Here is a 25,515-nt window from a genome sequence, read left to right on the forward strand (position 1 = left end):
ATTAAAATCCAGCACTTAAAAAAATCTTTATGAAGGATACCTCTCAAAGAAAACATACTGAATGTATTTCAGATACATGAAAAATTGACACATTTCAAATGTAAGATGGATGACTATATGCTCAAGGTCTTAATGAAATATGGAGAGGCAAGCTCTCTATTTTACAATTTGACAGAGGTTCCCTATGCAGCTGCTCAAACTTTGATGTATGCGCTACTCTCGCGATGCAATGAAAGTTTATCCTCCTAGGTATTCAAAGTAGGCATAGATGTAAAGGGAAAATTGTATTTTATAATAAGACCTTCTCTCATAAATGACAGAGTATCTCACTGCTACTTTTCATAACTAGGAGTTACTAGTTAATAGACACGACAAGAAACTTTTATAAGTTCAATTCTTTCACATGTAAAATGTGCAGCCTTGGATGCACTTGTATGTGGAATGTTTTCTGTAAACATCTTTGAAACAGATGAAGGTGTTTTGAGTATCGTTGCTGTTTGTTCTCCCAGGGAATTCAATAGACAATATTCCAGTTCCCTTCTGCCCAAGACTTGAGTACACTGACATATGAATCAAGGGGTGGCATGCAGAAGCCTGAATATCATCTCATGATTAATAAGGGCTAAGGCAGAGTCTCGTCTTCATTTTGAAATCCAAATGGACCTCTAGGTCCAATTCTAGAATTTGATACACTTTCCCATTTAGGAAAGACAAAATGGAAACAAGGAACCCACGGCATTTGAGCAGCTCAAGCTCCAAACATGGGTGGGGGGAATGCAGGTGAATCTGTCCTACCTGTTGTAAATTGTTTACCAATGAAGCTATTCATGGAGTAGAAAAACCAACATGAAAGTGATGGGAATTAGAGAAGCTGGTCAGGTGGAGCAGGGACCCCAAAGCAGTACTTCCAGAAATATCCTGAGCAAAGGCTGGAAATGACAGGAGACAGTTCTGGCTCCTCGTTCTTAGTTATCCCCTGCCTGGAAACACTATGGGAGGACATGACTGAAACTGAGAAGAAAAACCTAGACATGTCATGAATCAATTAGACTGACCAGCTCACTCCTCTTCCCATGCCTTATCCCAGTTTCTGCCATTAGCCCATAAAAAGCTCACAGACCAGCTGTTACGTGGTACCCCATTTCCCCGGACCTGTTCCTGTGGTAAGGGGGCTCTGCCTTGTTTCTCCCTCTTAAGCTCCCCATAATACAATATTTCTCTCTGAATCTCATCCTCTAAGTTCAGTTTCTTCAAAATTATGAAACAAGTACCCAGAACACCAACACAGTGGAAGCTCGGTGTGATTATGAGTGTCTAACACCCTAACTCCTAAGTTAAGGCCCACCTGAGGTGAGGAGGAAACCTCTGTCCAGCTCAAAGACACCCCATTTTTCCTGTCTCAGAAAGGAAATGTAAGTGGCTAAAAGGTGGTCTTCTCATGTTATCTCTTTGTTCTCACTTTTTTTTTTTATTATTTTACTCCATCTAACTTCATCAGTAATGATTCATCAGCCAGGAATATGATTTTTCCCCTTTAGAGAAAGACACCAGGAATGAAGAGGAGGATTGGGCTCTTAGTTTTACAAACCCATGCTCAATGCTAGCAATTACATTTGTAGGTATCTTCTGAGCCAACTATGAGCAACACAGGATTTACTCTCCTAAGACTGAGAAATGGGTCAACATTTTTGTATCCAAAGCCAAATCTGTAGTTCTTATCTCATGTCTCATCCTAAATTAGATTCTGTCTAGTCAGGATGACCAACATAAATAGGTAGCTAAGCTGTCCTCTCTCACCACCCCCACACAGACCATTTCCAAATCTTGTAGGTTATTCCTTCAAAATTATGCCTCCTCGCTTTACTATTAGCATCCCTTCTCAGCATCTCTTGTCTTCTTCTGTAAGTTCTGTTTTAATAAGGATCCTAGGTATTAGGGTATCTCCAGGAAATTTAACCTGAAAACAACAATGGGCCTCCCAGAGAAGCCTGATCACCAGAAAGAAGACTTGCCTTCTAGGAGAAAGACTGTCTCCAAACTCGAAGGCATATATCCTGGATTAGGTTTTAATTTTTCTGTAAGATGTGACATGGCTACAAACAGGGCACAGACACACAGGAAAGTTTTGCTTTCTTTAGTTTGGCCCAAATTTGAAAACAGTTCATTTATTCACATACATATGCATGCATGCATGCTCAATTTTCCCATATATACATAAGACAAAATTTTTTTCCGAACAGGGCAAAGATTCAGACCCATAATGAATGCTATTGTCAGGGGCTTCAGTCACACTGTGAGCCTCCAACACAATATGTATTTGTTTAGTACTTAAGTAAGTCTCATCAAAGCAGGAATTTTATCTGTTTTGTTCACTACTGTATCTACAACATGAAAACACTCTTCATGTAAACCAGGCACCTAATGTCTACTTTGAAGATAAGGTAGCAGAGATAAGTAGAAGGGGAATAGAGACAGGGAGGCAGGGATGAGGAGGAGAAATACTGGCAAAGAGGGAAATATGAGAAAATAGAAAGGAGAGGAAACGAACAAAAAGGGAGAGGGAGAGAAGAAAAACAGCATGGATAAAGAAGGATAAATTTCTGATGGTAGTGATATTTGGACTGCAAAATCACCTTTCTCATTTGTGGTGTGAGCCTGCTTTGGGGTCTAGGAAACAATAACAGTCAGCAGTGTGGGAAAAGGAATGTCATCATATATGATAGTCTCCTTACTTTCCAACTCTCTTGTCTATACTTTTCCTTTATCAGCAACACAAATGTATTTCACATCAAACAACTAGATTCCCTCTGCAGCTTTCACTTTTTACGTTAGAATTTAGATGTTCTAAAGTGATACTACCGAAAGGTAAAAGCGAGCTGTTGATTAACATTCATCACTAGTAGCCTACTTGATTTCAAATGAATCTTCACTCATCCTCCACACTTTATTTTGTTACTTACTGTCCATTTTTTATGAAACTTTCCATAATAAATCTTCAAAAATCCCTCTCCAACTTCTATTCACCGATTCCATTCAAAAGACTGCTGCAATGTTGGCAGGTGAATTTTACTGCTCTGACAGAAGATCAAGACTATCGGGAATTAATCCCTCCATTTTCCTTTAATCTCCTCTTCTCAAAAATAAGCATCTCATCTCCAAGGGAGAATTGCCATTTTCCTTTCCATTGCCCACTGAGTGAGCAACTACAGTCCTAATTCTGACGTGGAGGGAGGTTTCTTTGATTCTCAGGATCTAAATAAGATTGATTAATACTCCAAATTTACACTCTGATGAAGTCCAATGTCCTTAGAAATGTTTCTAGAAACTTCGGTGAATAAATGCTCATGGTTACCTATGCCCCCCGCTTCTGTCGCTGTTTATGAGATCTTATTATATACGATACTGACTCAAAAATGAAGCGAAAGTCCGATAAATTAATAATTTTTTAAGAGGGGAAAGAAAAGGGAAGAAATGTATTTGGCTTTTCTGAAAAGGCCAAAGGATATCTTTCTGACCAGTGAGAATAAAATAATATTCTGGAAATTCTTGTACTTACCTGACAAGAAAGAGAAGTCTGCCCTTTCCCCATTCCCTGGCTAGAAGATGGCTGGGGGTCTGCAGCATCAGAAAGAAACAAAGAAGGCCTGAAATGCAGCTCTCTACACCTTGTTACTTGTCAAAAAAAAAGGGAAAGAAAAAGAAAGAAAGAAAGAAAGAAAGAAAGAAAGAAAGAAAGAAAGAAAGAAAGAAAGAAAGAAAGGAAAAAGTGAGAAATGTAAATGCCTACTGTTGGAGACCTCCTTCAAGTCTACTGGTATTTGCAACTGAAAATCCATAAAGCTGATAGAAGATTCCAGAACTGCAAGTGATAAGTGGTATTTCTAAAATAGAGATATAGTGAGTTGATGTAAAATAATCTTTCCTTTAAATCATTCTACGAGCCACTGGGTAAGAACAAATTACCTGAATAATCACATGTAAGACGTGTGCATTCATAGTTAAGAGTATTTTCCCATTTAATTCGTGATCAACCAGTGGATATAATTTAATAAATAAAAATTTACTGCAAGACAGTCTTACTTGAGAGGTTTACACTTACTGTTGAATTTCTTTAAAAAAAAATCACATGTGATATTATCATTTTTGAAGTGGTAGGAAGATAAGAGGAAATCTGTTCTGTTGCCCTGGGCCTCTGTTAGAATAATAGGTCACCTTTAGGAAAACATCATTGCATCATAAATAACTGTTATAAAAATAGAGTCTACCATATAAAGTGATCTGCCATAGCCTTGTTATAGCAACTTTATCATACCAATTATTTGGAATACAGGTTGAAAATACATTAGTTTGAGGGGAAAAAATCATGTAAAAGCCAACATAATGTTTCACTATCTCAGTCTTTATATATCATTAAGATGACTTTAAAGGTTAAAGAGTCAAAAGGAAGTGTCTAATTTGAATCTGCTACTGATGTGATAAATGCTGTATGTGGGGGTGGGGCACATAACCTAGAAATACTATCTCAGAAAGGAAGAAAACTCTGTTCTCAGAGAGAATAAGATGACATTTCTGCATAATGACTCTAATTACATCCAGAATGTACAATCATGTAACATGAAGTATTCCTGGATTAACAAAAAGAATAGATTCAAATTAGAAACACACCACTATGCTTTGACACCAGCAAAAACCATTACTTACAGATTCTGAAACTGACAAGAGCAAATGCCAATCAAATAAATGGCCTGTATTTAGACAACCCAGGTAATAGTTCAGTGGGGACTTCTGCAAAAGAAATTATTATTTCAATGCCAAGTCACGCTTACAGGCTTTGAACAAGTAGCAAAACATGGACATGTTTCTAAAATGGATTTCCCAGCATCCACGCAAAAGCCAGAGGGGATGGCTTAGTGTTTTAAGCCTCAGATTTGAAATACCGAGATTCTCTGCAAACTCCAGCATTAAATCCTCTGTAGAACCACAGCTTCAAATGCTATCAAGAAATACTCAACTTTCCATCCTTTTGAGACTGATAAATTGAAAGCCATGAAGTTCAGCAAAAAAGGAGGGGAATTTACAGCTGCCCACAACTACCCATCAACCTTGAAAACACACACACACACACACACACACACACACACACACACACACACACACACACACACACGAGATGACAGTATTTGTAGCAGCTTTTAAGATTCTACTGGAGATTTTATTCTGGAAAGACTTAAGCATTCTGAATCCAGAAATCTCCTACCTCTGGTATGCACAGCTTCATAAGCGTCAACACTAACTTTTGGACAACTCAGAGTGGGTTGAAAATATTTTCAATTCCCATTTAATGCAGTCCAATTCTGTGTGTTCACTTTAAGATTCATTCTAGTTACCCAGCCACCTCATGGCTCTTTCTGCATTCTGTACCGATTGTTCCCTCCAGACACTAATTGATAGATATTTGGTAAAAGCTAATTAAACCAAAAGCGTACTACTTAATTGTTATTTGAATGTTCTTCTAACTCTTACCTCATTGATTAAAGGAAGAAAGAGCATTGTTATTCCCATATCATAGATGAGAAAAGTATATCTCTGGAAGATTAAATGAGCTAGCCAGAGCTGCCATGTAGTTGCCCTAAATTTTAAAATCCAGGTCTTGAGGCCTGAGATATTGTTACAAGAATGTTTTTGTTATTAACACAGACATTTTACCAAACAGGTCTAAGTGATACATTCTAAGCTCAAGTAAAGATAATCTTATAGCTAGATTTTAAAAACAATAATACTACATTTCTGTTACATATAATTAATTATTGAAATTAAAAAGCGGGGTAGATACTATAAAGAGTGTGGGGCATTTTTGTTAGTCTGCTACGTATTATTAACTGATGTCCATTTTAGTTTAGAGGTATCTCAAAATCAAGCAAAAAGATCCAGTTACACTGAGACACAAAGAAATATCAGATCTAAACTATTATCCAAATATAGCTAAAAATAAGTAATAGTAATACAAAAATAATTCAGTTATCTAAAATAATTCAATGTCTTTAGTATGTAGCTGTACTGATTGCTCTAAGTTTAGACAAAGTGAGCTTATTGAGCACTGCAATGACTGAGCACTATAAGACTGAGCACTACAATAGCTGAGTACTACAATGACTGAGTACTACAATGACTGAGCACCACAATGACTGAGCACTATAAGACTGAGCACTACAATGACTGAGTACTACAATGACTGAGCACTACAATAGCTGAGTACTACAATGACTGAGTACTACAATGACTGAGCACCACAATGACTGAGTACTACAATGACTGAGTACTACAATGACTGAGCACTACAATGACTGAGTACTACAATGACTGAGCACTACAATGACTGAGTACTACAATGACTGAGCACCACAATGACTGAGTACTACAATGACTGAGTACTACAATGACTGAGTACTACAATGACTGAGTACTACAATGACTGAGCATTACAATGACTGAGCACCACAATGACTGAGTACTACAATGACTGAGCACTACAATAGCTGAGTACTACAATGACTGAGCACTATAAGACTGAGCACTACAATGACTGAGTACTACAATGACTGAGTACTACAATAGCTGAGTACTACAATGACTGAGCATTATAATGACTGAGCACTACAATGACTGAGTACTACAATGACTGAGTACTACAATGACTAAGCACTACAAAAGAGGGTAGATTCTTTTGAGACTGCATATAATTTTAAGTACAAAAATCCACAGAAAGTTGCCAAATTGAGACTTTCAAATATTCCTATTACAATATAATAATATAACTTAGCTTTTTTCCTCTCCTTTTTTAATTCTCTCTCTCTCTCTCTCTCTCTCTCTCTCTCTCTCTCTGAAAAATTACAGATCAGGTGAATTTTTTAGACAGGATTTTGATTTCAAGTAAGGAGAGGATTTGGAGAAAAACATGGACACAACAGGAGGAGATAAAGGCAGGCACAGCCTAACACAGCTTGCTACCAAGAACCTGGAGTTTCCTTCCATTGTAGGGTAGACCCCAAACCTCAAATAGGCCAAGGAAAAGAATGTCAGGATGAGTCATCCTGAGCCAAGTTAGGGAGATTATTAAGGACAATGTACAATTCCAAAATATAGAAAAAAGTTTCTCTCAGCAGTATTGTGCTTGAGTGTTTTTACAAATGTGTGTGTGTGTGTGTGTGTGTGTGTGTGTGTGTGAGAGAGAGAGAGAGAGGAGAGAGAGAGAGAGAGAGAGAGAGAGAGAGAGAGAGAAGAGAGAGAGAGAGACCATGTGACTAGTTACATTCCTTAATGGATATAATTTACAAGGTTTTAAAATGAAGGACAAACTTAAAATTTAAATAAAATTTCCTTCAAGCTCAGAGACTTGTACAGCCTACTGTGTGTGTTTCAGGATGAGTGTATTTTGGGATGACAGGAGCATTAATATTGTAAAATCCAAGGTTCCACCCAGTCTACTCTAAGTAGAGATTGTTTGTATGTCGTTTTTAACATCCTTGTTGGAGATGTCCTTAGGAAAATACAAATCTGTACATTAAAAGCTTTATCAGTTTGGTTGAAGTTTCCTGACTCTCAGCAGGAAAGGCAAATTAGATCCCAGGAGGCAGGGTTTTCCCCCTTCTCTTGTTCCCTTAAATTTGCCTACCTTGCTGTCTTGCCTCTGTAAGAGCCTGGGTTCTTTCAGCTGAAGGAATTATATCACCCAAAAATGAGCTGCAGGAACTGAGACCAATTTTCCATGTATTATATTTTATAATTTCTGAAGGCATGCCTCAGTTCTTTGAACTTATAAATAACAACCGAGGTGCTACGGAAAATTAATTCAGAAGACAATAAGTGTTTTCCTTGCTTTCTTATTCTGTTTCATCCATCTTTCTCATCTCACCTAGCATGAGCTTTATGCTCATTAGCACAGCACAAATAGTTTGGTTCTCCTCCAAAACCCCATAGAAGGATCATGTGTCGTTTCTTTTTAATTACACCTAACTTTTTAATAGCACTTCCCTGCCTGGGGATAATTCTAGGCTATCTTATGCTGTTTAAATTGCAGACCCCGTTTCCATTCAATAAGAACCTTGAAGATTTTCTAAGCCTCACAACTCCCATCTAGTTCATATTTTATCGGTCGGGATAGATTTATAGATGCCTTTTAAAATTATGTCTTCCTTCAGCTATACATGGACAAGCATCCCAGAGTCCCAATGGGATTACTGGTCCATGCTCACACATCTGCGCACCAACTGAGTTATCAAAATGAGCAGCCGGTACCATGCATGTAAAGCTCCCATTTCTCCTTTTAGTCAAACATTTATTTAGTACTTAATGGTGCCAGGCCTGAAGATAAAATAAAATACCTTCGGAAAAGAATGGATTTAGCCTTCTTGGCTGGAGGCGAGGAGCTGCGCACTTCAGTGGGCAATGTAAAGGGTATGTTCCCATTTGCCCAGCACGTCCTTTCCTTCCAGCTCAGGGTGAAGAAAGGACGTCCTACAAAAAGCTGTGGTGAAGAAATGATGGGAAGTATGTGTCCAACACACCTCAAACGAATCTGGTCCTCAGCGAAAGCACTTCGCCTATATTCAGCAACTGTTACTAAATTTTTGAGCAAGTCCAGGGTACGAACCAGGTCAGTCCGACTTTCTACCTTTAATTTGCATTTACGTTGGCAAATACGGAAAAGTCAAAACAGTATCTATCGGCTATCTGAGGTTCCTAAGTGGCGTGCCACTCGGGGTTGTATAATTCCATGCTCATTTTCAAAGAGGTCACTCTATCTTTAAATGTCGGCTAAGCGGTATACTTAGTAAAGTACTGAAACAGCGCCTCAACACAAAAAGACACTAACTAACTAACAAGCAACTAACAAACCAACAAACCAACCAACTAACAACTAAACAACCAACCAACTAACTAAAAGAGCTGCACTGAGCTGACCAACTAACCAACTAACCAACCAACTAACTAACTAAAAGAGTTGCACTGAGCTGACTAACCAGCTAACCAACCAACCAACCAACCAACTAACTAACTAACTAACTAACTAACTAACTAACTAACTAACTAACTAACTAACTAACAACAAGAGCTGCACTGAGCTGACCAATACAGAACCACAGCACCAGACTTTAAAAAAAGAAAAAAAAAAAAATTCCTCCAGGGGCCAGCAGAAGACCTCATCTCGCGAGAGTTGAGGGAATTGCAAAGGAGATTAAAGAGAATCCCGAGTTTGGCGAGTCTGAGCTGGCCGGGACCTTTCTCGCGCTGGCCAGCGGAGGCCGCGCGGCTTGGCTGGGACTTTTCTCGCGCCGCTCCACTGGGCCTTCGGCTATGGCGCGGAAGTCGAAACTGCCTCTTCTTCTCCTGCCGCTCGTCCTGGGCATCCCCCTGGCGCAGGGCTCCAGTCTCCTGCCCCTGGTCGTCAACACTTGGGCTTTTAAGAATGCTACCGAAGCAGGTGCGGAGCGGCCGCCCGGGGTGGGGGGCTGCCCCGTGGGAGCTCCTCGGCGGCGGGAAGCTGCGCTCGCCCGGCCCTGCGGCGGCCTGGCGGAGAGCGAGCCAGCTGCAGAAGGCCGGAGCCTGCAGAAGGCCGGGCCTCCTTCCGGGTCGGCTGCCTGCCTCCGCTTTGACATCTGCCCCCTGCTCCGTCCTCGCTGCCACTGCTGCATTTTAGATCGGGGGTATTTATAGCTCCCCGCACCATGTTGACTGACCTCTAACCTTTGGGCCAGCTTGCTCCCGTGTCCCCTGCCTCCTAAGATGCCATGATGATTTCTGTCTCCCACACTCCACTCCCTGTGAATGCCTCCTCTTTCTCCCAGTGTCCTCTGGATTCCACTTTAGGAAACAATTGATAGTTTCCTATGAACACACACAAACACATATTTGATCCGTGCTTGTCACTTAGAATGGTACCTTCCAGGTTTGGTTATGCATTAAAGTTATCCTTAGAGTTTCTTAGGGCTGCCCTCTACGGCTCCCAACCCTGTCACATTTGAGACTGCTCTCATAGTAAATGTCTGTGGGCACAGTTGGTTACAGATTTCAGTGCAGGAAAATGTGTATGTTGTAGGAGATGCGTAGAAATCAGAGAGTGAGAAATCAGACTGAAAAAGAGACATTTAGTGTAGTATATAAACAAATAAATACTGAACAAAGGAAGTCCAGCATCATGTGCAGGGACAGTTATTCAGTACTTAAGTTGCCAGTGTTGAACAGGGGCATTTGTAAAACCTTCAAAGAATTATAAGTAAAACATCTACCCTTCAAGACATATCCACTAAATGCGTGGATGTCCACAGAACATCAGGGAAAAAAAATTGGCCACATTCGAGAAAGTGACAGCTTTTGAAACTGGGCAGCCTCTGAAATACAGTGTGGCCTTGAGTGAATTACTTTACATCTGTCCATTTTTCTTAAACGATAATTATAATTAAAATATGATCTCAGCCGGGTGGTGGTGGTGGTGGTGGTGGTGGTGGTGGTGGTGGTGGTGCACGCCTTTAATCCCAGCACTCGGGAAGCAGAGCCAGGCGGATCTCTGTGAGTTCAAGGCCAGCCTGGGCTACCAAGTGAGTTCCAGGAAAGGCGAAAAGCTACACAGAGAAACCCTGTCTCGAAAAAAAAAAAAAAAAAGAATAAAATATTATCTCAAAAGCTTCATGAAGATGAGATTAGCCCATGTGATGTTCTTTGCTGTTGCGATATTATGCTGAAACTTGCTGTGATAAGTGTTACCAGTGTACTATTAGTTATGCATATTTTAGTAATCTAATGAGTGACACATGGCTGTCCCTCTTCCCAGCTCTCCAGAAGCTGTGGTAGGAAGATCCAGACTTCTAGACATGCTTAGGCTGTGCATAGATTTTCAGTTGGGCTTGGGCTACATAACAAGACCCTATCTCACAAAAGAAAGTAATGAACTTTTAAGGCTGTAATTGAAAAATACTTTTCAGTTCAACTGTCCTCAAATAGTTTCAGCTATCCCTCTTAAAGATGACTTATTTGTTACACAGAAGAAACAGATACTGATAAGTTTTTTAAATATTCACTTTTCACTAAGGTCTTTGAATTCTTTATAGTCACTATTGATATAATTTTGTCTGTATCATTCTAATTTCCTTACCATTTGATAAAATAACCTATTAAAATTTCAGCTTAGCCGTATAAATGTTAAGGAAAAAAAACTTAAATAGGCTTCGAAATGTTCTTGGCTTGTTGCATTTCATGTTGAAAACTATATGAATATAAATAAGCGCTATTGGAATTTAACAGCATGGCGGACATTAGCATCTGGAGGTTCTGCCCTGGATGCAGTTGAGAGTGGCTGTGCTAAGTGTGAGATGGAGCAGTGTGATGGCACTGTAGGCTTTGGAGGAAGTCCCAATGAACGTGGGGAAACCACCCTGGATGCGATGATCATGGATGGGTAAGGATGCTCTTCAGGACTTGTCTTTGCACTTTCATGTCCGGTTGGCTGATACTGAGAATTGTAGTCTGCCGAGAGCAAGGTGGAAAGATGCATTAAGTGTGGCTACTCCTTGTTTATAGTGCTTGTCTTTTCTAAACACAGAGAGTTAACCAAAAAAAAAGGTCATCCTTAGATTAGATTATCACAGCAAAGTAAATGGTTAAGTAGCTTTGACTGAAGAGAACCCCCAAATACAAAACTATGCTTCCGACCCAGTAATTCACCTGCCACCTGAAAATGTGCTTTCAGTGACCTGGAGCCTAAAGGCCTCTTTTAAAAGCCATGTTTAAAATAAGGTGTTGAGCTATTTGGTCAATTGAGTTTCTGTTCTTTAATTTTGTCTGTGGGAATCCGTGAACTTTACGGGTTGTTTTCACTTCTGTGGTAAGATGGAGTTGAGCCTTCACCATATTGCTGCTTAGAGAAATGCAGTTTTTCTCTTCAAGTAGCAACAGAAAATGCCTTCGTAAATCTTCCTGCATTGTTGCCTTCCAGCACTACTATGGATGTGGGAGCAGTAGGAGGCCTCCGAAGAATTAAAAATGCAATTGGAGTGGCCCGGAAAGTCCTGGAGCACACAACACACACACTTTTAATAGGGGAGTCAGGTATTTTTTCAAACTACTGAAATGTTCTTGTAGTCTTTTTGTTTATACTCACTGTAAAAAAAAAAAAAAAAAAAAAAAAAAAAAGATCTCAGTGTGAAGTAAAGGAGACCCAAGTTCCAAATTACAATTATTATGTTTTAGTTCATTCCTGGTTGACTGGATAGGCTACTTCTAAATCTTGCTTTGTCGTTAAGACTGTATTTTAAGCAATACATTGGTATCTGTTGATGGGTGATTTCTACCACTGAAACAGGGTTCACCGTTGGTTTTCTCTGTACATTGCATTTCTACAGGTATAAGACCCAGCAGGCCACTGCTTATCTGAGACAGTAGTGCCGGAAGGAGATTCCTGTGACAGTGTCACTTGAGTCCCTTCCAAGTTCCATTGCAAGAGGTTGTAAAGCTGCCTATGATTAAATATATAATATATATGAATATATATAAATGCTATATTTATGAAGCAACCTTAATAGGCTTGAAATAGAATTGCAGACTCTCTGAGAGGCATGTGTCTTGATCTTTTGAATCGATTTGTCTATTTGGTTCTTTGCACACTCATTAGAGCAGTAGAATTCTGTTGTGTGCTGTGAAAGGCACAATTTCTGCAGAGTAGAAGCGGGAGACGTGGAAGAGAGGCAGGAATAGAAATGTGCACACAGCCCGAAGGTCTCCAAGAGATCAGTGATAGAAAGGACAAAGGGAAGCTGCAAATCCAGAAATGACTCCCTCAAAACTATTTAGTCCAAAAATTCCTTTAAAAGCCTTGTGTGCCACCCTCCTCAGATGTCTTTCCATACCCCATGTGAGAGACAGCTGACGCAGAATGCCTCCAGTACATGATTTTGCTTAGAAAAAAAAAAAATGCTTGGGCTTACACTGTTCTCTTTGATCTCTAGCCACCAAGTTTGCTGAAAGTATGGGGTTTACCAGTGAGAATTTATCTACCAGTGCCTCGGAAGCCATGTATTCAGATTGGCTTGCTGGGAATTGCCAGCCTAATTATTGGAGAGTATGTATGCAAATTCAACTTTAAAAAGTAAATTGAAAATGCTGAATGATCCCTGGGGTTAATGACTTCTGCCCTCTGGCAGTAATTTGTAAATTGAAGGTATGCTGTGAAGAATGGAAGGAACACCATCAATGTTGTTTCACTTGCATCTTCGTGGAACAAAATCCAAAGTCTAAAATATTTGTTAGATATTATCCATGTGAAGTCTGTGCAGTATGTTGCTCATAATGTGACTAGAAGACTTAACCAGTTAGGTGTCCAGTTTGTACTCATGGGATCAATTTTTTTTACTAAGAATTTTAGCATAAATCAGTTTGATTTTTGTAAGGTGGAGTTTTCCTGTAGTGGCAGCACTCCCAAATAACCACAAGAAGATTTATTATTAATTGTAAATGATCGGCTGATAGCTTAGGCTTGTTACTAGCTCACTCTTAGATTTTAAATTAACCCATATTTCTTATCTACCCTCTGCCGTGTGGCTTATGGCTTGTTACCCCATATTCTACATGTCCTGCTTCCTCTGAATTTGTTGGCATCTCCTGGCATCTCCTCTGACTCTGTCCTTCTTCCCAGAATTCTTTTAGTCTGACTGTCCCGCCCAATCTTACCTACCCAGCAATAGGCCAGTCAGGTTTTTATTAATCAATGAGAGTAATACATATTTACAGTGTACAAAGATTGTTCCATAGCAGATTTTGCCATACAGATTCCTTTTCTGGAACATCTTAGCCTCTAATCTGTTTCTTCCTTAGATCTAATTCTTCATAAAACAGCTGAACTTGAACCTTGTGCACTAATGTTAATAAGGTATAAGTAGAATGAACATCCCTAAACTAAAAATCTGAAGTCCAAAGCACTTTCAGCACCAACATTATGCCACAGTACAAGTTTGAAAGGCCATGCTACTTCAAACTGCAAATGCAACTGAAAGTCTATGCTGTTATCTTTAGATTAATCATAGATAGACATAAAACATAGATGAATTTTGTGTTTAGACTTCAGTCTATTCATGAGATATCTCATGAATGTATAACAATTCCAAAATCTGGAAAAAATCCAAAGTACTTCTGGTCCTAAACCTTTCAGATAAGGCGTACTCAACCTGTACTAAGTAAGTTCTTAGCTTAATACCAATCTGTTCAGACAGCCTAAATTTATTGGTATATTCCTGTACTTTTAATATTTAAAGGAATCTTAAACTGCTTCTAGAATGGCTGCAGCCAGAGGGGTCCAATCCATGGCTTGCAGGCTCCATGAAACTGAAAAGAGTTGAAGATGAGTGATACCCAATGCAAACTCATAAAATACTTAGAACATGACGTTTGGGGCAGCATTGTTTTGTTTTGTTGTATTATAACTTGAGTGAGCAATTCTTGGGTGTGAATGTTGTAGCTGACAATGTCACGTCTCTGTCAAAGTTGGATACCTTATAAACCTAGATTAAAGATAAACATTCTTTTAAAACAGATTCTACTTGAAATCTCAGAATTTGTTATCTGGGAACCATATTGTGATGGGTAAAGGTCAGGCTGGGTATTTGTTCCTTTGAGATTAATATATAATTAATAGGAAATCTTTATGTCTGCCATTATTATGAGGATTGTATGTGTATAAAGATGGCATTCATTGACTTATTCTTTGGCATGTATCTATTAATTTAGATCACGCAATTTTGAGAATCTTCAGTGTTCACATAAGATTAAGCTAACTTTTGAGCTCTGAGTTACTGGGTCTTTTTTGTTTCCTACCAGTGATTAACAATTTTACACAATTATTTGCCATTTCCTAAAACACCTGTTTTTAACCAAAAAACTTGAATCTTGTTTACAGAAAGTAACACCAGATCCTTCAAAATACTGTGGACCCTACAAACCATCTGGTAATGGGGCTCAGGGTAATTTTCTCTACAAAGAAGTGGATGTCCATGGTCATGATACTATCGGTAATTCACTTTTTATACAATTTTATCAATTATTTTAGTTAATGACCTTCTACAGCTCATATTCATTTTTTATTCATGTACCAGAAGTTAGCTAGCTTTCATTATTTTAAACGCTAAGTAAATAACCCCTTCTTACATGTAATTTTCTCTCACTATATATACACGTACATATATACATATATAATTAGCTTAAACACATACAAATTCAAATTTCATATATATATATACAATTTTGTCTTAGAATCTAAATACAGTTTTGTAATTTCTTTTTCTTTTTTGTTTTTTGTTTTTCGAGACAGGGTTTCTCTGTGTAGCTTTGCGCCTTTCCTGAATCTTGCTCTGTAGACCATGCTGGCCTCGAACTCACAGAGATCTGCCTGCCTCTGCCCCCCGAGTGATGGGATTAAAGGCGTGCACCACCACCGCCTGGCCAGTTTTGTAATTTCTTATACAAGACACCAAATATTCAGTGACTATTAACATGTAGATTATCAAATTGTTAGTATTTAATGCTTTGGTTATTTTATGTAATTTGCTATATATATATATATATATATATATATATATATATATATATATATATATATAATGACTTGTAATAATTTTTCTAAGCTATAATATTGACAAGTTCTTATAATCAAAATGAATGATTTTGGGGGGAATTGCCTTTGAAAAGGTACTGAAACCTGGTAGATTTGAAGAGTAAGAATATGAGGGAGTTTTTTGTTTGTGTTTTTTTTTTTTTAAATGTTCAATGGTACTATGGAACCAAATCATTAACATAATATAATACCACTGATACAGTTTTCAGTATTCTTAATTTTTCTTTTCTTCTATCTGTAATTAATGAGAGGACATACTATATTTTCTTAATGAAGTCGGTATGTAAAAACACAGTACCATTGATGGTTTACAAACAACAGAAATTTATTTCTCACTGTTTTACATATGGAAAAATCTGAGATGTAGACACTGGCAGATTCCCCGTCTGTCGAGGTCCCATTTCCTGGGTCACAGGTGGCATATCTTGTTTTCTTGGTCGCTTGTATTAATCACTCATTAGGGTGTTGCCCTAACAACCATCCCACCTACCTGTGGTCCCCTCCCAAATCCATTACTTCCTGAAGATGCATCTTAGAGGGGACGCAATCTGTTAAACTACAGCAGTCATTAGCGGATCCATTATCTGGCTATATTTAAGGGAAGTGTTGGGTACTGACTTTTTTTTTTCCCACCTTTAGGCATGGTTGTAATCCATAAGGAGGGAAGTACTGCTGCAGGCACATCTACAAATGGTATAAAATTCAAAATTCCTGGGTTAGTGTTTCACCAAGAACAGATTTCTCAAATATGTATCAAATGTAAAGCAGTATATGCCAGGGCTTGTGCAGGGTACCAACTATAAACTGAAACCCTTCCCTCCCAGGTAAATGTGACAGAAAGCATGTTACCATCCATGTGCAAATGGCCAAAGTAAGCACATGCTTCCGAGTTCTGGAGGGCCAGGGGTTAATCTGTAACCTGAGTAGTGATGGCAGAAGTGGGGGTGGAGACTGGGACCTGAGTACACAGCACAGCACGGAAGGGGGACATGCAGCATGCAGCCCATGGCACAAGACTATACAAGTAGGGGCACTTCAGGTTGAGGGCTTCTGCTGGCTGACAGGAGGTGGAGTGAGTGAGTGAGTGTGTGAGTGTGTGAGTGTGTGTGTGTGTGTGTGTGTGTGTGTGTGTGTGTGTGTGTGCGCGCGCATGTCTGTGTTCCCATGTGCTGGTATGTGTATGCTCAGTGTGTGCAGAGCAGTCTGTGGCAGTTGTGATGATTTAAGACTACAAGTAACCCAAGCAAGATTTCAAGGGGTAAGTTTGAGGCGTTGTAGGTTTGTGGGTGTTTTCTGTGTTTTAAGTGGAAGAAAGGCATTAAGTGGGTTGACTAAAAGGGGAAACTGGTAACAAGTTTGGCTCCTTACATAGGAAGCAGTGTAAGGAAGTCATTGAGAACTGTTGAAGTATTGCAGAAATTGAGAAAGGTGTAATAGAGCCGTCACTGTAAAGCTGTGTGATCTGATATGACAAACTGATGACAAGTTTTTCCGCTTACAGTTTTAATTGATAAGTAAAAGTGTGTGTTGTTTTTGGAGTACTGCATGATATTTTCATATATTTAAACACGTGAAATAGTTAAACCAAGCTATTTGACTTATGCATTATCTCACATGTTTTTAAAATCTATACTCTTAGTGGGGTTTACAAATAAAATATATTATTATTAAATGTGTACATGTGTACAGCAGATCTCTAGAAGTTAACCCTCTAGTTTTAATTAAAATTCCTTTTCTTTTTCTGCCAGCCAAAAATCTCTCCAACTACCCTCTCTCTACTATCAGAAAAACCAATATTTTAGTCTGTTTCTATTAATTCAGTTTGATTACACTGCACATCTATCAAAAATACAAGTCATATAATTATCATAGCTGTTTGAAAACTGTAATTGAAAAACAAACAAAAATGCAGTCTAGTGAAGAATTTACTTAAAACAGTAACCAGGGGCAGTGTGGAAACAGCCCCTAATTTCGAAAAAGTTGGTAACACAGTGAAGTTTACATTTGGTTTCCTCTTCTCAATTTTTACGTTCTCTACTCACAAAGTCGTGTAGGAGATTCACCAATACCGGGAGCTGGGGCCTATGCTCACGACAAGGCTGGGGCCGCTGCAGCCACAGGGGACGGCGACATACTACTCCGCTTTCTGCCCAGGTGTGACTTCCTACCTCTGTACATTTTAGAGGTCCTTAGAAGAAGCAGGCAGTGTCAGGCATAGCTTATATGTGTACTGTGTTATCCAAATTTGTGTGTATGGGAGACTTTCGTGAAACTGGAGGTGAGGTTTTTGGGTTGTTGAGCTGTTGTTGGGCCAGGGAGTTTGTGATCATTCACTTGAGTCATCATTACCTGGGGAAATGAAATGTGTCTCACTGAGCTTCCCAGAGAAGAATGCTTTTGATCTGTTTAATTAACTGATGCAAGGTCATAGTGAAGTGACTGAGAAAAGTAGAAAGTGTAGCCAGTTGTGGTCAGTTAACAACTACCACTGTGTGTTTTGCACATGTGCAGTATTTTCTCCTGAGAGTGTAGCTTCTTTCCTCATGCAAATACAACCTCTATTTGTGACTTCTGGCTGTTATTACTAAAGTGACAGTTATTCAGCCAAAGCCCACAATAATAGTCTTCCTGTGGAATTAATGGTGGATGAGTTGAATAGATGACATTGTCGCAGGGTTTGCTTGCCCTGATGTTAAGGCTGTGACAGGAATTACTGACTTGTGTTCATTCATAGGTGTTATGTTAAATGTGACAGTATGGTCGTTTGAGATTTTCTGACATCAGCTTAGCCTAATGCCGAGTTAGTGTTTATTCTGTTCTCTGATATTAAGCTGTCACCTCTGTTTAAATTAGCTACCAAGCTGTAGAATATATGAGAAAAGGAGTTGATCCCACCGTAGCTTGCCAAAAAGTGATTTCAAGAATTCGGAGACATTATCCAGGATTCCTTGGGGCTGTTATATGTGCCAATGTGACGGGAAGTTATGGTGAGTTAGATCTGTGTTTTTATTTGTGTGAATTTATTAGTAATTATAAAAGACACACTCTAAATACATGAGCACGTAATATGCTGTGTTCTATCGAAAAGGGAGTCTGTAAAATACATTCTGGGTGAATGTCAATGATGAGCTGTCACTGCCTGTCAAGTGTTAAAGTATATACTTAAAACCCTATTTTGTTTGACGGCTGGTAGTCTGGTAGTCATGGTCTACTTTGGGGCTATCAGTTCCTTTCTTTTGCATCTATCCTAAAAGTTTAGTTTTGGCTGGAGCATGTGTTGACAGGCTAATTTAGTAAAATGCTTTTACTGATTAGAGATGGTGGAGACAAGTTAATCTCCCTTACTTCTTTCTCGGTCATTAAAACATTTCAGTCATTTCGATCCTCTTGGCTCTGAAGAACAAAAACTTTCACTAGTGAGTAAGCCAGCCAGGCCAGCAGAATTATTGTGGTGGTGCTTGGCCTGTCTTCTGTTTGCTCTCTTTGTAAGCCAATCACAGCTGCAAAGCGTTTCAGGTCAACCACCACAGATTCTCATCACTGAGCTTTCAGATAGAGAATATGTACAGCTTACCAATCAATAGAGCTTATTAGGCTAGACTGTTTGTTGCTGTTCTTTGATCTTTTACTTCCCACACTTTTGTATTTGAAAAGCTTGTTTGAAGAATTCCGTATTCTTTTTTAAGTTCTGAGACATAAAAGTCAAACAAAGTTATGGGGGTTGCTTTAGGTATGAAATAAGGCAATTTAATGATTCCCTCTTAACAGATAAGCCAGAGAAGGCCCAAATTTACATTTAACAGAGTGGGAAGATACTAATTATCTTACTATATGAATTAAAATTTGACTATTTCCTAATAAAGACATAGCAGAAGGACCTCTCCCCCTGCAGGTGTAGAACAGAAACTCAACTCAGACAAAAGCATGTTGACAAATAACTCTTCTTGCTTTCTCCAAGAGTGAAAGAGCAGGGAGGAAAGGAAGTCCTCCGTAGGAAGGGTTTATAGAGAAGAGAATGTTCTAGTTGCTAATAGGGAAATAAAAATTGTGATCATTTCCTCTAAGAAAGGGTTGAAACAACAAAACAACAGAGTGACAGCAAGTGTATTTGGTGTGTGTGTGGGGGGGGGGGAATTAGCTAGTTGTCTGATGTTCAAGAGGGTGGGTTAAGGGCTGGAGAAATGGCTCAATTCTTTTTGCATAGGTCCCATGTTCTGTTCCCATCACCCACAAGGTGGCTCACAGCCATCTGTACTCCAGTTTCAGGGTGTCTGCCTTCTCTGACCTCCTTGACACAAGGCACATACATGCAGGCAAATACTTGTACATATAAAATAAGGTTTTTAAAGGCTTTATTACCACCTTATCCTCCTCCTCCTCTATGATCGTTACCTACCACTATGAAGGGCAACATGTGGATTATATATGTGCATATATTATGTGGACATAGGTATGAACCAGCCAATGCCTAGGCAAGTGCTTGCTTTATTGGTTCTGAGTACACGCCTCCAGCAACCCTTAACTGTCTCTTTTTTGGGCTCCAGGTGCTGCTTGCAACAAACTTCCAACATTTACTCAATTTAGTTTCATGGTTTATAATCCTCTACGAAGTCAGTCAACTGAAGAAAAAGTAGACTGCCTCTAATCTGTCTTGTCTGTCAGCATGTGAATTTAAAGAGGAACGAAACGAAGGCAGGAAAGTTGCTTACTGACATCATGTAGTGGTCTTCATTTCTTTCAAGTTTATGTGTAAGTTAAGTGCAAAAATAAAGTACATTACAGTCACATTTCTATATCTACATTTTTTTTAAGGTCTGTTTCCCACTTGAGAGTGAATATGCATATATATGATGTATGTTTTTAAGTTTAAAGTGATATTTGAATTTCTAATCAATGTGGCAAGAACTGTCTGCACTCGGGATTTATTTTCAAATGCCATAGTAAATACAGTATCTGTATTTGCAGATACACAAGATCAGAATACACAAGCATGCTAGATTCAGGGGACAGTACCACTATCTCAGCAGATTAGACCTGATTGAATTTCCGAAGTTACAGTGATTTGTCCCTCACCACTGACCATTGGGTTGTAACTAATAGATCAAAGCAAGAATAATGCTATTAAAATGTATGGTTTTGATTCTGTGCATTATGAAAAGCTGATGGGTTTTCGTTGGTTTTCTTTGGATTTCTCTTTGATGGATCACTCAGTAGGTGAATGTTATTAATCCTTAGGAATCTCTGATCTTCAGGCAACTCATATTCAGTCTTGGTCATTTCACTTAGGGGATTCTTTTTTGTAATTTTACTAATCTCTTGTGCTGAGGTAGCAGTTGCAGATGGAAAATGTCAAAAAGTGTGTGCTCTGGCTTAGCATTGCCTTCCAGATTTCCATATCAGCTGTCCACTGACGAGTGCAGAGACACCATATGTCTTAATTTCTCAAGATTATTATGTACTCCAAAATCATTGCTTTAATCTATAGTCATTAATAAGATGAATGTTTTATATTGTTGTCAAACCATAGTACTGTTTTGTTTTTTAATATACATAACTTGCTGTTTACTATTTGTTACCTGTTGAGAATGAGTAATCCGTGTTAACCGTCCTCAGGCCAGCCTGCCTATCACAATTATTCAGGAAGCCACTTTCAAAATCCCCTCTACCAGCGCAGAGTTTGCTGGACTTCAGTTTGATCCCAGTTGAATAACAATGCTTGAACTACATGAAATACTAAATAATTTTAACCCAGTTTAGTAACAGTACTTTAATAAAGGAAGTGTTTGATGACAGAAAAGGGAAATACCTAGATTATTTCCCCAGAGGATTCAGGTGAGCTCTACTCAGGTGTTTTATATGTCCAACACAGTAGGCAACGAGAAAACTATAGACCCCACTCTGTCATAAAACTTTTGATAATTTCACATTCTTCATTTCTTTGCATTGCCTCACATTGGAATAATTTCCTCTGACTATTTCACTAAAGACTCCTTATAGGTTGATTTCATTTCTGCTAGCCCAGTATAAGCTGGTCCCCAGGAATCCTGTGCAGAACACATGGCCAGCTCCACTTCCCCTGCTCATCTGCTTTTGCTCTTGTTCTTTCTGATTTGCTACAAGCGAGTAACTGGTTCTGGCAATGAGTTTTAAGTGAATTTGGAATGTGAGACCTTCCTAGATTCTTTCATATTTTGTCAAGCATGACAACATACTGATTGCTGCTCTCAGCTACCTGTGTCCTTGAAAACTGTAATGAGCAGACATCCGTGACAGTACCCCGTGGACATAAATTATGATCCAGTATAGACTATCCTGACTAATACATAAAATACACCAATCTGTTAAGGAGTTTGTGGACATTACTAAAATAATAAGAATATTTAAAACCTCAAAATGAATTTTTTTCCTGGTTAGACTAGAAAGGTGCTGATAAAAAAAATTGAGTAAAAAAGTTTTTAAATTATTGGGGCAGTTGCAGATGATATTTTCCTAAGGAATCTTTCATATTTTTTCAAAGAAGCCCATACGCCTATATCCTGTGATTCCTGACATTTGGACTTGCATAACTGCCATGTATGCATTCAGGAACTGTGTTCAAGGATGTTTCTAGAGCAAAAATTTTACAAGACAGATATCCCCTCCTGTGAGCAGCATCTTCGTGTGCTGTCTAATACCATACTGTTTCTCTGTGAAGCAAACGGCAGGTGAGTGTGTTTGCAGACCGTAATCAAAGATTGAGATTCCCTAAGACTGTTGACGTGTGACACTTAGTGATGTGAGAATCTTTCTGGAATAAGCACTCTGCCATCAGTGAGAGTGAAAGAGAGGAGGTGCCCTAGTGGACCGAAGCCAGGCTAGTCCCCCAAACACCTCCGTCCCAGGTCCTATATGTATCTCTTTTTATACTCTAAAACCACACAGTGGGGTGGCAAGCAAACCTTTTGTCTCTGACATGTCTTCCATGGTTCTGTCAGCTTTGAGAATAGTGTGACGGGCTGATTTGTTTGTGGGTGAGATTGTTAGTTTTGACTAACTTAGGTTGAGAAGAGTTAGGAGATAATGAAGATATCCCTTATTTATGAAACCCATCTAAATTATCTAAATGGTAACTAAATAAAATATTCAGATAGTAATTAATACAAGTTTTAACAGGTGATACAATACTTTATACTAAATATTAGATATTTCATGTAATTCACATTTCCTCCTTTTTCAAAATATTCTTAGTAGAGCTTGACTTATTGTACTGACTTTAATTAGAAATATACATTTGTACTGTGTGTACAAAAATATCAAAACATCTATTTTCAATATCAACACTCAAGTGATTCCTTTTGACTTTAGAGGGTAAATCATAGGTACAATATATTTTAGTTGATATTTTATGCCCAATAAATATGCTTTCAAGGCCCATAATTTTGCAATATACTTTCAAATCCCATAATTTTAAGTAGTTGAACTTTGTTTTCAAATGTTGTCAGTTCTTATGTTCAGTGATTGAATTTAGACCTAAGGACCCTATTAAGCTCATTTAGTACCTTTAATAGTACAATTAAAATTCATTTGAATATATCTATTGGTGACATTTATTTTAATTGGATAGCAATTCTGAAAAAATAAATTAATGCATTTGTGTCATTTTGCTGGTCAATTTTTGGTTAAGATCCCAGGCTTTGGTTTGTTTTCTTGAGAGTTAAACTTGTCACATATGCAGTAGATTTTCAACTATCTTACACAATTAAAAGATGAGTTAATGAGGTCCTCAGAAATAGAAATGGTGGTTACTAAGTGTCCTGTGATATGTATTTTCTTATGTAACCTAGGGTCAGCCAATTTTTAAAAAAGAAAGTCATATTTTAGTACTGAGAAAATCACATCTACTTAAAGGATAAAAAATGACCACATTCAGGATGGATATAATGGAAGTTGGAGCTGCTATGTTCAACCTATTTGCCTCTGAGTTAAAGGGAGGGAAGTTATTTATGGTCCCGATGCACGGAGACTGCATTAAGAATTGGTCATTTGATTTAAACTTGTGACCTTTCCGAGTGACACATTAGATGTGTTTGCTCATTTATTTTCTCTAATTAAAATCTTACTTCTATAATGTGAATGGTGACATATAATATTTTTAAGAAAATCAGATCTTAGAAAGAATGTAAGCCAGCAAAGTTCCTTCTAATTGCTTGTAATCGATCTCATTTCTTTCTGATTTGTGCAAAACCCTTGAGCACCATAAATGTCAAAATACTTCTTTCCATTTCTAAATAAAATCTGCATTTTCATCTTTTCTTGTTCTGTTCATTGTAATTAAGGCTGACTGAAAATAAAACCAAAATTCTAGTAAAATAAATATCAGACAACCTAAGCAAAATCAATTTCATTCAGTGAGACTGAAGCAGTGTAGTGCATGGTAGTGATACATACATTGCATATATCAGCAGACATTAAATTGGGGTTTATTTTCCCTCCAGAGAGACAGTTTTAAGATAATGCTGTTTATTAGACACATGCAGAGGTGCACACACGTCTTTAGACAGACTCTGGAACCTAATTACCTGAATTCAAGCCCTCTTCTCTTTCAGTGATTAACTATGTGAACTTGACAATTAGCTTGATTTGATTGTCTCAGGGAATAAAGATAATGCACCTCCTGCTATAGTCTGATGTCCGTGTCCCTACATCCCAAATCCATTTGAGGAGCCTGGTACTCAAGATGACAATGAGGAGATGGGGCTGCTGGGGAGTGCTTAAATCATAAGGACATTAACCTCAGGGATGGGATTAGTGCCCTTATAAAAATCTCAGACAAGATCCCTCCCCACTCTTCAATGAAGTGGGGACATGTAGAAGTCACTCTCTGGAACACAGAAAGCCTTCCTCGGACATATAATATATTGTCTATCAGTCCAGGATTTAAAATTGTTGAGTCATCTGCCTCCCCTTTCCTTTTCAACATTGCAAAAGAGCAAAACTTACAAAAAGACAAGAAAAGTAAATGGTATAGAAATGAGACAGAAGGAGGAAAAAGCCGTCTTGCTTTCAAATGAAATGCACAATTCTGTAGAAAATCTGAAAGTATCAACCAAATACCTCCTAGAACCGAAGATTGATAGCACACAACAGTGTCATTCAAGAATGCCCTGCAGACTTTTCTCCCATTTTATTCCATCCAGGCCATCAGCCTGTATATACTGCTCAAAGGCAAGGTGAGTCTTCTACATTAGTCAGTCCTTCTACATTAGTCAATCCTTCTAAACACCGTAGATCATACCTTATCAACTTGATACTCAAGTGCACGTCTTTATAGCAAGCCATCTACTGCTTACCCCCAAAAGATTCGTTTTCATCTCTCAATGTGAAATTCATCCTGTTTTGTTTTGATTCCTCATACTTCTGACAGTTTAATAACAACAAAAATTCAAATCCAAACTTTCCTCTGAGACGTATGGCTAACTCTTCACTATCATCCCCTATAAAATTAGGCACAGGCCCAGCCAGATGTGCTCAGCTGGTAAAGACCCTTACTACCAAGCCTGATGGCCTGAGTTCAATCTCTCCAACCTACATGGTGGAGAAAGAGAACTGAGTCTCACATGTTGTCCTCTGAACTCCACACACGGGCACCACCTCAAATACACAAAATAAGTTGATTGACTGATAATTGATTGATTAAAGCACAGGCATACACTCCCAATCTGAAAGGGAGAAATAGGAGAATAGCAATGGAGGATCAGAACATAGTAAATTGAACTCAGTAGGAAAGATATCGAGGTCCTTTGTCTCCTTGGGAAGCTTCTTGGGAACACTGATAAACTGCAGGCCTCCTTTTCACCAGTATAGCCTTGCCTTGGCATCCC

The 25,515-nt window shown here is 38.6% G+C and overlaps 1 protein-coding gene across 1 annotated transcript; it reads left to right on the forward strand.

Moving 5' to 3' along the window:
- The first annotated feature begins 9,225 nt into the window (after window positions 1–9,225).
- Window positions 9,226–23,945, forward strand: Aga (aspartylglucosaminidase). The gene is made up of 9 exons (XM_028879122.2): window positions 9,226–9,481; window positions 11,299–11,452; window positions 11,990–12,102; window positions 12,999–13,111; window positions 14,942–15,053; window positions 16,295–16,370; window positions 17,702–17,809; window positions 18,509–18,642; window positions 20,200–23,945. Exons 1-9 carry the CDS (start codon window positions 9,355–9,357, stop codon window positions 20,298–20,300), a joined length of 1,038 nt encoding a protein of 345 aa, XP_028734955.1. The 5' UTR covers window positions 9,226–9,354; the 3' UTR covers window positions 20,301–23,945.
- Window positions 23,946–25,515: the final 1,570 nt, after the last annotated feature.

This window comes from Peromyscus leucopus, chromosome 17, assembly GCF_004664715.2.
Source record: "Peromyscus leucopus breed LL Stock chromosome 17, UCI_PerLeu_2.1, whole genome shotgun sequence".
Classification (NCBI taxonomy): Eukaryota; Metazoa; Chordata; class Mammalia; order Rodentia; family Cricetidae; genus Peromyscus; species Peromyscus leucopus.